Here is a 14,470-nt window from a genome sequence, read left to right on the forward strand (position 1 = left end):
AGTCATGTCCTTTCAGGACTTTGCTTTATGGACCTAATTGGAGAAAAAGGACAGACAGCAGGACATGGATGGATATCTCTGGGTCCCAGATGGTTGTGACTTGCGTTCCAGTCACCAGGTTTCAGAATCAGGTGCTGATGTTAGTTACAAACCACCTTTGGAGAAGGAATAGAGAGGAAAGAATTTTTCCCCAGAGAGCAGTGTGGTCAGGGGACCACAGGATCACACATAGCAAGATGAGACAAGAGCGATTGCTTGTTTCTTTGCCCTACCAGTTCCCTGGAAGTTCCACCCCTGAGGACAAGCACACAGAGATTGTCAGAGTCACTGGTGGTGCCCCTGGCACCTGATGCCATTGGTGATAACCGTTTGTGTACACAATCCTGAGCCCAGAGCTGACTCAGCCCTGTGACAGCCCCAGTCTCCCTTCTGAGGGGGATGAGATGGCTCATTTGTAACATTATCTGGGAAGCAGACACCTAAAACATCCCTAAGAAACACAAATGTGAAAAGGCAAAGTGGTTGTGTGAGGAGACCTTACAAAGAGCTGAAAAAAGAAGAGAAGCCAAAGGCAAATGAGAAAGGGAAAGATATACCCAATGGAAAACGGACTTCTAGAGAATAGCAAGGAGAGATAAGAAAGTCTTCTTAAGCGAACAGTGCAAGAAATAGGGGAAAACAATAGGATTGCAAAGACTGGATATCTCTTCAAGAAAATTGGAGATACAGTAGGAACATTTCATACAAAGATAGGCACAATAAAGGACAGAAAAGGTCAGGCCTAACAGAAGTAGAAGAGATTAAGAGGAGGTGATAAGAATACACAGAACTGTACAAAAAGCCTGAATGACCCAGATAGATAGGCATGATGGTGGGGTCACTCATGTAAAACCAGATTGTGGAATATGAAGTCAAGTGGGCCTTAGGAAGTAGCACTCCAAACAAAGCTAGTGGAGGTGATAGAATTTGAACTGAACTGCTAAAAATCCTAAGAGATGATGCTGTGAAAGTGCTGCTTTTGATATGTTAGCAAATTTGGAAAACTCAGCAGTGGTCACAGGAATGGAAAAGGTCAGTTTTCATTCCAATCCAAAAGAAAGGCAATTCCAAAGAATGTTTAAACTACCATACAATTGTGCTTATCTCCCATGTTAGCAAGGCAATGCTCAAAATCTTTCAAGCTAAGCTTCAACAGTACATGAACTGAGAAATCCCAGATGTACAAGTTGGACTTAGAAAAGGCAGAGGAACCAGAGATCAAATTGCCAACATTCATTGGATCATACAGAGAGCAAGAGATTTCCAAAAAAACATCTACATCTTCTTCACTGACTATGCTAAAGCCTTTCACTGTGTGGACCACAACAAACTATGGAATATTCTTAAATAAATGTGAGTACTAGATCACTGTACCTGTCTCCTGAAAAATCTGTATGCAGGCCAAAAAGTAATGGTTAGAACCAGAAATGGGACAACTGAATGATTCAAATTGAGAAAGGAGCATGACAAGCACTCTGGTTATTTAACTTATGTGTTGGATACATCATTCTAAATGCTGGGCTGGGTAAATCTCAAGCTGGAATCAAGACTGCTGGGAGAAATATCAACAACCACAGATATGAAGGTGATACCACCCTTACGACAGGAAAGGAAAAGGAACTAAAGAGCCTCTTGATGAGGGTGAAAGAGGAGAGTGAAAAAGTTGGCTTAAAATTCAATATTTAAGAAACTAAGATCATGACATCCAGTCCCATCACTTCATGGCAAATAGATGGGGGGCAAGTGGAAACAGAGGCAGGTTTTATTTTCTTGGGCCCCAAAGTCAATATGGGCCTTGACTATAGCCACGAAATTAAAAGACACTTGCTCCCTGGATAGAAGAAAAGCTATGACATACCTGGACAGTGTATGAAAAAGCAGAGAATCACTCTGCTGACAGAGGTCTGTAGTATCAAAACTATGGTTTTTCAAGTAGTCATGTGCAGACATGAGATTAGGACCATAAAGAAGGGTGAGTGCCAAAGAATTGATGCTTTCAAATTGCAGTGCTTGAGAAGATTCTTGAGAGTCCCTTATACAGCAAAGAGATCAAACCAGTCAATCTGAAAGGAAATCAACCTCTGACCCCTGCTGTCCCAACTTTGGTCTCTACCAAGGGTATCCAGGTGGAAAGAACTGATGCTTCCACTCCAAAAGTGCCTAACCATGGCAGCTCCAACCAAATGTTTTGCAGTTCTTCCCCTGGAGGAAGCTCAGAAAAGCTGAAGGCTCTATGTATCCTGGGTCCCCCGTTGTATGAATGTCAACCTCCCCAGCAGCACTGGAGGCCTTATAAGGGAGTGAGCTGGGCCCTGGAGGGCAGGGATGGGTCAGGCATCCGCAGGGGTGGTCACTTGCCGAGTGGGACTGGAAAGGACCCACCAGGGCATGTGTGGCAGAGAGCTGATGACTGGATGGGGGGGGGGGGGTGTGGACATAAGGGAACCAGCCCAGTATAAAGGACCTCACCCAGAATCCCCTGGAGCAGAAATCCACTGACAAAGTTCATCTGAGATGGGACAAATAGAGTCTATTTTCATTACCCCTTATAATCCCTCTGAATGAGGAGGTGGTGGAGTTGGTGGTGGCATCATAAACTCTTTCATGGACTAAACCATCCACCAGGCACTATCTTTGGGGCTCCTTCTCTCCAGCTCCAGTCATGTGGTTTTTTGAAGAAACTGACAATCATGTTTGCTACAGGGACAGGGAGGGCCATGTGACCTTGTAAAGCCAGTCATAAGACCCCATGGGTCTGCCAGGATAGTTGGTCCAGGCTGGACTTGTGATCTGAGATGGGCCATTCAGAGCACTCCCTTGAACCTTGATATCTCTAAGCTTCTTTCTTCCTGGTTAGATGCCTTCAGGATATAAAACCCTAGGGCGGGTAGCTTTGGAGTCCCTCACTAGGTGTAGAAGCTTTAAGGAAGAAAGCTGTCAGGCTAAGACAAAGAAGAGAGAGGGGAAAGAGTGAGGATGAGAAAAAGAGAACTGATGACTTCTGATTTCTTGGGTTCAGTCACTGAAATCTTTAAATCTGCTCTGGTTCCTCTGTCCCGGATCCCCAGAATTCTTCCAATAAGTCCCCACTTTCCTGGAAGCCATTTGGAGTTGGGCTTCTCTCACTTGTGATTCAGACTTGGTCTTAGATTCTCCCCGATCATTATGCACCTTCCAGACACAAACAGAGGCATCCATTTGTTATAGAACCATTAAGAGTGAAACCTTTTATTCTTTAGTGAGAATATGGCTTGCAGAGCACCAAACACAGTTTACCAGCATCCTGGGCAGAAGTGCCCTAAGTGTGAGTAAGTGTGTGTTAGGAGTGGCCTGACTGATTCCTGAATAAGTCCAAGCATTTACACAGCAGGAGCCAGGCCAATCCTGTCATTTCCTCGGTCATAAACTGAGAAATACAGCCTCAGGAAGACGTCACCCAGGATCCATTTGGAGGTGTCAACCCCATAAAAGCTGCTAAGGCATAAGTTATTGGAAACCTGGGGGAGACAGAAATACACACCAGTTAGCCTAAGCCCTTGCCTGCAACCCTCCTCAATATCTAGACCTGGCATACTTCTTGGTTTTATTTCCTTCTTTTGATAAGTATTAGGTGGTTTCCTCAGCAGCTGGGGATGTGAGAGTTCATGCAAAAAGTTAAAGCGCCAAGACATGTGGTTGCCATGAAGAAGGGTGTGGGGGAGGCAAGGATTTGGAATTGGGGATTATCAAGTGAAACTAATATATACAAGATGAATAAATAGCGTAGTCCTACTATATAGCACAGGGAACTATATTCAATATCCAGCAATATACTGTAAGGGAAAAGAGTAAGAAAAAGAATATATATACTTGTTTTTGTGTAACTGAGTCACTGTGCTGCACAGGATAACTTAATGCAACACTGAAGATAGCTACACTAAAACAAATGTTTAAAAGAATGAGCAAGAGTGGTCACAGTTCCCCTCAGTCTCTGTTTCTTTCAGTCCACTGTTCACTGCTTTCTCTGCAGAGAATGCCTTTTCTTTCTCCTACTTTTCCATGACCTGTTTTTTGTTTTTTAAAAAAAAAAAAAAAAAAACTTCATTTTGTATCGGAGTATAGCTGATTAACAATATTGTGAGTTTTAGGTGGACAGTTAAGGGACTCAGTCATACATATGCACATATCCATTCTCCACGAAACTCTCTTCCCATCCAGACTGCCACATAGCATTGAGCAGAGTTCCCTGTGCTATACAGTAGGTCCTTGTTAGTTATCCATTTTAAATAGATCAATAGCAGTGCCCACAATACATTCTTTAAGACTGCTCTCAGGCACTCTAGGCAGCCTTCCTGGACCCACAGTCACCATCCCTGAAGACTTCAGACTGGGTCAGTGACTTACCCTGGTTCTGCCATAGTCTGTGGCCCTCATCACTCCTAATCTGTTCCCAGCGCCCCTTTGCACAGCTCCTGTGGTACCATTTGCATGGAATCCAGTATAGATTTGCCTCAACCCAAGCAGGTCTCCTCGTTCCTCTATGAGGCTGTGGGGTTAGAATTACTGAAATTCCCTCTCTTCTTCAAAGCCTTCTTTGAGCTCATTAGCCTGCTCTGAACTCCCACAGGGAGCTGATAGGAAGTCTCCACCCTATACCTGGGCTGTGCACTTACTGTGCACACTTTATTCACCTTAGCATCCAACCTCCCACAGAGGGGACTGGTACCCCAACTCACAGAGAGAGCACTGAGGCTTAGCTTAGCAAGCAGAAGTTGCAGCCAAGTATTAAGGTAATCATGTAATTCATCATCTCAATCTGGACATTTCTGAGATGGGATGGGAGACTGCTAATCACTACGGTGGGACAGCACACTGCCAAACCCACTTGTCACATGGTCTATTTCAGGGACTGCTAGAGCTGACTTTCCGTGTTCATGCACCTGAGGGCTCTGGTTGAACTGAAGCTCTCTGAGGACTGAGGCCCTTAGTGTTCCCCTCTCCTTGTGACTCCCACCATGCCAGCATGGGGTGATATCCCCACATTTATTTCTGGATGATGGAAGTCCCAGACTGCCCTTTACTCTCAAGTGGTTGGTTTTGTGGGAGGCACTGGCCCAGCCACAGGGGCTCAACATCATCTGCAATGAGGTGACCTGGCCTGCAGAGGGACCCTCTCCTCCCAGCAGCAACCAAAGGGTTCTTGCCTGTGTGCGTGCTAAGTAGCTTCAGTCATGTCTGACTCTGTGCAGCCGTATAGACCGCAGCCTGCCAGGCTCCTCTGTCCATGGGATTCTCCAGGCATGACTAGTGGAGTCAATTGCCATGCCCTTCTCCAGGGGATCTCCTGATCCAGGGATCAAACCCGTGTCTCTTACATCTCCTGCATTGGCAGGCAGATTTTTTACCACTAGTGCTATCTGGGAGTCCCAGAATTGAGAAGCAGCTCTCAGGATTGGCCCCCCACCTTATGGATGTAGGCTTCAGCAGGCACTGAGTAATCGATGCCGTTGATGGTGAAGATGACAGGAGGCAGGGTACTGATGACAGGACATGAAACCACATACTGTTGGGGAAAAAGGGAGAGAGGTTGGCCCAGGAGACCCTTGTTGTGTGGGGAGACCAGGAGAGACCTGTGTCATGACCCTTCACCTCGGAACCATAGGGCGTGGCGTGGATGAGCCTCTGGATGTTGGTGACCAGCTTTGCTGGGCCATTGATCAGTGACGTCCCAGTGTCCACAAGAGCCTCGCAGCCGTGTTCACAACCAATCACTGTCCCATTCATGGAGACGCTGAGAAACAGTGGGACAAGGCGGGCATCAAGATTACTCAGAAGTCTCCCTCACCGCTGCCCCTTCCCCAACTGACTCCCAAGCAGTCCTTCAGCTCTTGCCCTGACTCTGTTTTTCTTTGCTCTCATCATGTCTCCTTCTTTGACATCCTTAAATGCAGTACTTGAATAGGCTCTTTCCTGCCTCAGGACCATGACACAAGCTGGTCTTCCTTCCTAGAAGACCCCACTCCCTTTTGACTAGCTAATTTCTCCTCGTCTTTCAAATTCCAGCTTAACTGTCGTGGTTTCAGTGAAGTCTTTCCCCCAGTGTATATCAAACTCCTGTCTTAGTCACTCTCTGTAGACCCTTCCTCATGTCTAGCATGTATCAAAATGACATTACACTATGCGTGTGAATCATATCATGTACATCTGCCTTCTTAGATGTGAGGGCAAGTTTTATTGTCATTGCCTCACTAAAGTGCCTGGCACACAGTGGATGCACAATGAGTGAATGAGTGAATGTGAAAACAATAAACGAGAAACATCCAGAGAGCTATATCCAGTGTCTCAGTGATAACAGGTCAAACACACAGTGAAGATGGAGGTTCCCTGGGGCAGCAGATTCTCATAGATGGAGACAAGCTACCCTGGGAGAGAGTGCTTCCCATCATTGCTCATTCACCCAGCTCAGTCACTGAGGCCCTGGCCAGATGATACCTGATGGCCCACGGAATCTCCAAAGGACAGGGCAACTTTTGTCTGAGGGTATCACAGAGATTCCCATCAATTACCGTGCTAGTTATCAGGCCACTCCTGGATCCCACCTTCCTGATTCTGTCAATCACAGTGCCTACTCCACTGTGTGCTCAGGATGGGGGTGTGGGGTGTAGCTATTGGTTACGTGGAGTGTCTCTTTTTATGAGCTACTTTCAGGTCTCAAGACCACAGCCAACCTCTCTACATAACTGGGTAGCTTCTCCCTAAGGAGACCAGATTTTCCCATTTGTTCAGGACTTTCTCTGTTTTTAAACTGACACTTATATGTACTGAGAACTTCCTCAGTCCTGGGTTCAGTTCAGTTCAGTTGCTCAGTTGTATCTGACTCTTTGTAGCCCCATGAACTGCAACACGCCAGGCCTCCCTGTCCATCACCAACTCCTGGAGCCTACCCAAACTCATGTCCATTGAGTCGGTGATGCCATCCAACCATCTCATCCTCTATCGTCCCCCTCTCCTCCTGTCCTCAATCTTTCCCAGCATCAGGGTCTTTGCAAATGAGTCGGCTCTTCGCATCAGGTGGCCAAAGCATTGGAGTTTCAGCTTCAACATCAGTCCTTCCAATGAACACCCAGGACTGATCTCCTTTAGGATGGACTGGTTGGATCTCCTTGCAGTCCAAGGGACTCTCAAGAGTCTTCTCCAACACCACAGTTCAAAAGCATCAATTCTTTGACCTTCAGCTTTCTTTATAGTCCAATTCTCACATCCATACGTGACTACTGGAAAAACCATAACCTTGACTAGATGGACCTTTGTTGGCAAAGTAATGTCTTTGCTTTCTAATATGCTGTCTAGGTTGGTCATAGCTCTCCTTAACCTGGACAATTGGTCATCTTATCACAACTCTGTTCAGGCTGAGGAAATTCTCCCTGATCCTCTGTTCACCACACTGTAGGGTCCTCTAACCATGCTCCCTGCCTCACAGGGCAGTGGGTGCAGCTCTCCCCCAGCTGCACAGACCTCTCTGGACCCTGTGAAGGACCCTGGTCAGAGCCCTGGTCAGAAAGCCTGGGGGTGATTAGGAACCCATGGGTGGTTTGTGTATCTATGTGTTTGTGTGTGTTTGTATGTGGCTCTGTGTATGTGTCTGTCTGTGTGCTTATGTGTATCTGTCTGCCTAAGTATGTTTATATGTGTGCCTACATGTGTGTTTATATGTGTCTGCGTGTGTTTATGTGTGTAGTTTTGTAGGTGGAGCAGATCTCTGTGTGTGACCATGTGTCTGTGCATGCATTTGCCTGCCTGCATGTGTCTATGTATAGATGTGGGGGCGTCACTTGGGGTGGCATTCAGAGGAAGAGGCTTACCGGTCCACAGTTATTAGCCAGCTTTTGGTTTGGGACACTGGTATCCAGTTGAGCTTTCCCTTGTAGTAAGAGTGGTCCACCCCACCAAACATCAACACACTGCCATTCTCCTTGTGGCTGTCAAGAGAATAAAAGAGGGGGACTCTTTGGGGGACTGTTATGCTGGGAAGTCTGAGGGTTGTGCTTGTCCACCCAACAAGGCCCTAATAGGGTCCCTATTTTACAGATGCAGAAATTGAGGGATTGAGAACCGGACCAAAATTGGTCACCGACTAGAGTGGCACAGAGGAGGTTAGAAGCTGAGTCATTTGGCCAGGCTCCTACCCACCCAGGCTTCTGAAGAGGCCCTGGACCTCCTGCAACCTGAGTGCTCAGAGATACCCTCAGAGGACAGTGTGCTGAAGGGTTTGGGCTTCCCCTTTGTCCAGCCTGTAATTTTTTCAGAAAAATCAAGGCCTGAGAGTGCTAGGGGTATGGCTTCAGGTCACCCAGGGTTGGTTTCACCTGCCTGTGACCTGTGCTATCCATGGGGCCCCACATTCAGCAGCGCCCCCCACCTCTGTTATCTCTGTCTGGAAATTCATAAGACTTGTTAGATAAGGTGTCTCACACTTCCATTTTGCACTGTCTCCTGCAAATTGTGTAGTTGGCCCCAGTAAAATGTTAGTGAGGAAGGAAAGATTTCCACCATCCCTCCCTTTCCTTCTATTTCAAATTTGTCAGCAAACTGTGTTACTTTTTCCTCCAACCTTTATCCTGACACCTTCCATTGCTCTCCCACTCCCCTCAACCCCAAGACCAAGCCACTGCTCTTGAGCCCACAAGCTAGGTTGTGTTCCAATAAAACTTCTTTTACAAAAACCAGTGGTGAAGACAGGTGAAGCCCTGGGGCCATAGTTATCTTGGGCTACACAGTCTTTCAGGATACTTCTGTAGCAAGTGTTCTATAATACTCATTCAACTGAAAGCATCTCACAGCTAATTTGGAGAGAGGGTTTGTCCAGCTCAGACTTACGTGCTCAAGTAGAAGGCAAAAACAGGCTCAGAAATGGAACCTTCTTGCTTCAGCTTGTCAAAGATGGGGATGGTTCCTGGGATGGCGAGGCTGGGGTAAGACAAGCCCAGGATGCCATCAAAGGGTGCATTATCAAACCCGAATTCCTGCAGGCTTAGGCCAAACGGCTGGTCAGTGCTTACAAGGTTCCCGATCTGTGGGAGAGAAGAGTGTTCCCACGTAAAGGACTGGAAGTGGGACTGGGCTATGTGGGTGCAGATGTCATTAGAACCTCAGAGAAGAACTGAGTCCTGGCTGTGCCCTAGGTGGACTTCAGATGGTTAAAACAAGCTGGGACAGGAATTCTGGTTCCATTGGTGTGGGGACGTGAATTTTAACCAACACCAGCTATTTCTGCAAACACCATCTGAGTCAAATTGACCTCAATGCCTTCTGTACAGGTGGGGAAACCAAGAGTCAGGACTGGACCCAATGGTGCCCCCTTGAGGACAAAATGCGTAGAGAGCAGGGTAGTCCTCTCAGCATCACTGTGATCTGATGACAGAAATGGACTGAATTTATTGCAATGTATTATGGATCCTGAACCTGCCAAGGAAGGCAGGAGCCCATTTTACAATGTCACTGGCAGGGTTCTTATGAATATGCTACCTGAGAAACACACATTTAAGGGTGTGTGTGTGTGTGTGTGTGTGTGTGTGAGATAGAGAGAGAGAGAGAGAGAGAGGGAAAATCCTCAGGCACTTTGGGGAGGGAGGCCATAGATTTTATTAGACTTTCAGTGGCCCCCTAGAGTGAGAACCCATTTAACAAGTCCCTCCCATATGTGTGGGCCTCTGCTTTCACTGCCTGGATATCTGAAGCCCTGGGCTGCCCCCAGGGTCTCCCGATCAGTTTCATTCTCTCTCAAACAACCCCACATCAGCTTGAGTCCTGACAAGCCAACCCAGCTACCACTTCCCAGATGTGTGACTTTGTCAAGGCCCTTGCTCTCTATACCTTAGTTCCCTCATGTGTCTCATACAACTAATTATAGTAACTTCTATGTGGGGTTGTTGCAGGATTAAACAAGTTAAGACCATGAAAGGACCCAGCACAGTCTGAGAATATAAAAGTGGGTGCTTTGTCCCCTGTCCCTGCTCCCAGCAAAATGAACCTTGAGCTGCTCGTGGGCAGAGGAGCTGCAGGTTCACACCCCAAGCCGCTCTCTGGGTTATCTACTCTGGGAGTTTGTGTGTCAGAAGGGGCCTTATCTCCCCAGGGACAGGATCCTGCAGGTAAGGCAACTAGTCACAAGGGGAGTTAGGGAAGGCGGGGCCCTGTCAGCTGGTCCTGCATCTGTTGTGTAAGCAGTGGTCACTCCATAGCCAGTCCTGACCCAACATAGGCCATCTATGGGGACCAAGAGGGGGTTGGTTAGTGCAGATCTGATTCAGCTTCTGTTTCCATGTTACCCGAACAGTGTCATAGACAAGAACTCCGGTCATCAACCCAGATCCGTAGAGGATGCGGAAGGGCCTGTTCGTAAGCCGCGAGGTGGAAGATTTATGATGGTCGAAGGTAATATGTGTATCTGCAGACACGAGAGATGAGTGTCAGTCAGGTCATAGGGTGGAGGGGATGGATCAAGATGGGGGAGGCGGTACTCACGACAGGCAGGACTGATGCACTTGATGGAGGGCACCCACAAGTCAGATGAGCCTGTGTCAAAGACTACCCGGAACTCCTTAGGGGGTGTTCCAATGGTGATGTTACCCACGTAGGCCATCTAGAGGGACCAGGAAGAAGTGGATGAGTGTAGATCTGGTTCCCCTCAATTCCCAGACTGCTGCCTCTCTCTGGGTGTCACATGTCTCTTGAAATCACTTTCCAACCACCATTCAGCTCACAACCGTTGCTCACAGAGTGCCTGCATTTGAGATTTTTTCCTGTGCTATGTGGTATGCAGGATTTTAACTCTATGACCGGCATTGAAGCAGTACCTCCTACATTCGAAGCCCAGAGTCATAATCACTGAACCCCCAGGGATGTCCGGTGACCTCACCTGAGAAGCTCTCTAGTCTCCTCTTCAAACCCAGCCTGAGCACCTCCTTTTCCAGGAAGTCCTCCTTAATCAACCCCAGCCACTCCCTCTAAACTCAGACCATGTTTGATCAACACCACACAAATGGGCCTTTTACTAAACATGTATTTACTCTTTGCATATCTCTCAGGCTAGCTTGGCCATTCTTGAATAAGAGATGAGAACTTTTTCAAATAAATAATAATAACTATAGCGTTAGATTCTTGTGGCATCAAGTGCCATAGGGTTTCAGTAAATTTTTGCTGATGTGATTCTTGGATCTCTGGAGGCTGAATTCCTCTACCTGGCGATTCACACTTGATTTCCAGTTGGCTTTATTTTTGGTTAGAGATGGCTTACCTCTTCACCTGTAACTGAGTGACTCACTTAGTTCAGAAAGAACAATCTCCCTCAAACTAATGCCAAATCTTTGGCACAGAAATAGATGTTTACCTGCCACCTGGTCATTGCTGGGCCCAGTCACCACAGACCAAGAGTTGAGGATGAAAATGTCTTCTCCTCTGGGAATGGGGCCCCTGTTCCCCACTGTTTCTGCCTCCTGCAGGAGCCCCGGCTCCAATATCCCACCTGGCACCTCCAGATGAACCTCAGTGCTAGGCCGGAGCACCAGGGGGCGCTGTGGAGCACCAGCCTCCCAACACACTCACGTCCAGGGCGTTCCTCAGAGGGTGAGTGGATAATTTGGGGTCACTAGCAGAATCATCGGACAGTCTATAGGCTTGTTCCTCCAGGAAATTGTTCAGCAAGTTTCTTTCCCTCAGGATTTCTCGCATGGTCTTTGTTTTAGTTAGCGGCATTCTTTCACCAAGCATGAGGAAAAGGAAACAAAGGAGGAGCAGTCAACTGTCTGTGTTATAGCATTGTAATAGCACTGTGCATTTTCCAAGCATTTTTTTTTAGTACCATCTGTTATCAGAATACTGTGCAAACACAGGGCAAAGACATAGATTTGAATACAGATTCTGTTGTGTTATCTTGGGTCAGCCATATGAACATTTGGAGTCTCAGTTTCCCTATCGGTAAAAAGGTGGAAGGGATAAACCCCACCCACCCACCCCCATATAGAATGCTTTGGTTATTAAGCAACATTATGGGTATAACATACCTGATATATAGGGAGTCTCAACAAAGACAGGCATTACCGTTGCTGTTGCCACCCCACTGTATTTTTCTCATAGAAGCTTGGGGTGGGGGAGGAAGAAGGGGAATTCTCATCCTCTCTTTACAGGGGAGAAATTTGAAATGCAGGGAGTTTGTGACATGACTGTGATCACACTGCTTGTTCAAGGTAAAAACAGTCTAGATGTAGCCCTCCTAATCGTTCTCCAGAGTTAAAGCAAAAGAGAGGGGTGAGAGAAGAATCCAGGAGAAGGGGAACAAATTAGAGAAATTAAGAGGCTAGAGAAAGAAGAAAGAGTCAAAATTGAAAAGAGAAAAGAAAAAAAACACAGAGAGATCTACATGAACAGAGACATCAAAGAGATGGAGAAATAAATAGATGAAGAGTTAAATGAGAGAGATACAGAGATGCAAGCATAGACACATACACGCAGAAGTAGAGAGAGAACAGAGAGGACACCTAGAATAAAATGTAGAAAATGCTCCTCAACAGCACCACACGTGCTGTTTGCATAGGATGTGCACTGAAGAGTTGCAAGGTGTTCCATTTTCACATAGGTCATGACCGCACCCCCAGAATTGTACAACCCTGCAGGTCTACCTCAAGACCCTTGGAACTCACATTTCCCATGGCAAAGTACTTGCCAATAAGTGAGAGTTGAATTTTAAGGCCGTCATGGAATGATTATAATCCCTTCTAACCCTGACAGGTAGAAGAATATGAGGAAGATAAGGAAAAAAAAAAAAGAAAGGAAGTTGATGCTGCTTAAGTCCCCATACTTACATGACTATGCACTCTGAGAGGGCCACCAGCCCAAGGAGCACAAGCCACTTCATGCTTCTTTCCTGGCCCCAAGTGCTTGCAGAAGATCGGGTTCTAGTCTGCAGTCGTAAGCAGGCCCTTCTAGTTATATATGTTCTGAACTACCTTAATTGTTGCCTTTAGGCCAAAATAGATTGGATAAAAACAGAAACCTCTCCATTAAATCTTTATCTCAATCAGTGTCCTTGGGGAGTGGACTTTGAAAATTCTCAGAATACAAAGAGTCTACTATAATCTCTTCCTTGAGACTTGGCTAGAAAACCAAACTGAACTGCATGGATCATCTGAGAGTGTGGAGAAATTTTCCAACCCAGAGACAAAACACTGCTATTAACGTGATAAAAGTGAGCACTAGGGGCCATGCTAGACATTCGGAGTCTCATGTGGTCTTCTTAGCCACTTCATGAGATGTGCACTGATGTCCTCAGTTGGAGAGGAGATTGCAAGAAGGAAATGCTGTCAAAAAGACTTTAGGGGCAGCCCAGGGGCATACAAGTCACTAGGTAGTGGGAGAGATGGCACAGACCAGGGGCACCTGTGATACCAGTCTGTATCAAAGAGCTAGACTAGAGCAGTATTTCAATTGCGTGGTTTCAATTTTTGAATAAACGTCATGCATCCATAAGATACTTTACATAATCGAACAAGCTTATACAGAAAACCCTGTGTGCTGGTGTCTGGGTTAGATGCTGGAAAGAATCACAGAGAATGAAGACACAAGTGGTCCTTATCTTCAGCAAGCTAGCAGTCTAGGGCAGTTCTCACAAATTCATGGCCCAGGAGGCAAGAAAAATGAATACAAGGACTAGGTGCCCATGCTAAACACTGGGCAGCACAAGCCTTACCACTGGGGGCAGCCTCTCCTCCGCTCCAACCATGCTGGAAAGCAGGCCAGCAGGCCAAGTTTTCAAGAGAAGTCAGAAGTCTGGATACTTGTGTACAATCTCCTGATTTTAATGTTAGCAACTTTTTTTTTCTTTTTTCAGAAAAAAAAATAGTGAGAGCAAAATCTCCACGATGGAGTGCTGGATTCAGACTTCAGTCTATATAGGTTTTTATTTCTGGCCTAGAGGTGAGAGTGCAGTGAGGGCAGAGAGGGATTTAATTCAAGTTGGTTGATGTAAAGTGACTGAATACGTATTAAACATATTAGTTTTCTTTCTATTTATAAAGAAAGTCACCAGGGACATATAAACCAATGAATTTAATACTATCCATTTGCTGAAGATAAATGGATATATCTCTGATATAATTTCCCAGTAGGGTCCATGCTATGAAAAATTTTGTCTGCCAAACCAAACATATAAAGAAATAATTTTGGAATGTCTTATCAGTCAAAGAAGACAAAGTAAACCACTCAGAGCTCCTGCCCAGCCTGAGATGAACAGTGAAAGTTGTTCAGTCGTGTCCGATTCTTTGCGACCCCATGGACTATACAGTCCATGGAATTCTCCAGGCCAGAATACTGGAGTGGGTAGCCTTCCCCTTCTCCAGAGAATCTTCCCAACCCAGGAATTGAACAGGGGTCTCCTGCATTGCAGGCAGATTCTTTA

General features: G+C 46.3%; 1 protein-coding gene across 1 annotated transcript; it reads right to left on the reverse strand.

Moving 5' to 3' along the window:
- Positions 1–3,398: 3,398 nt before the first annotated feature.
- LOC136168808 (pregnancy-associated glycoprotein 2-like) lies at positions 3,399–12,973 on the reverse strand. The gene is made up of 9 exons (XM_065936505.1): positions 12,879–12,973; positions 11,623–11,773; positions 10,543–10,660; positions 10,347–10,465; positions 8,896–9,089; positions 7,881–7,997; positions 5,668–5,809; positions 5,483–5,581; positions 3,399–3,536 (listed from the first exon to the last, which is right to left on the reverse strand). Exons 1-9 carry the CDS (start codon positions 12,929–12,931, stop codon positions 3,399–3,401), a joined length of 1,131 nt encoding a protein of 376 aa, XP_065792577.1. The 5' UTR covers positions 12,932–12,973.
- Between the last annotated feature and the right edge of the window lie 1,497 nt (positions 12,974–14,470).

The sequence above is a fragment of the Muntiacus reevesi genome, chromosome 5 (assembly GCF_963930625.1).
Source record: "Muntiacus reevesi chromosome 5, mMunRee1.1, whole genome shotgun sequence".
Taxonomy (NCBI): domain Eukaryota; kingdom Metazoa; phylum Chordata; class Mammalia; order Artiodactyla; family Cervidae; genus Muntiacus; species Muntiacus reevesi.

What these genes read in the sequence shown, in the direction of transcription:
- LOC136168808 (XM_065936505.1), bottom strand. Translation starts at nt 12,931, where the DNA reads ATGAAGTGGCTTGTGCTCCTTGGGCTGGTGGCCCTCTCAGAGTGCATA. An exon ending in GTGCATCAGTCCTGCCTGTC is followed by an intron (nt 10,466 to 10,542) that starts GTGAGTACCGCC and finishes TCGTGTCTGCAG; the next exon opens with ATACACATATTACCTTCGAC. An exon ending in CCACGCCCTATGGTTCCGAG is followed by an intron (nt 5,582 to 5,667) that starts GTGAAGGGTCAT and finishes TTTCCCCAACAG; the next exon opens with TATGTGGTTTCATGTCCTGT.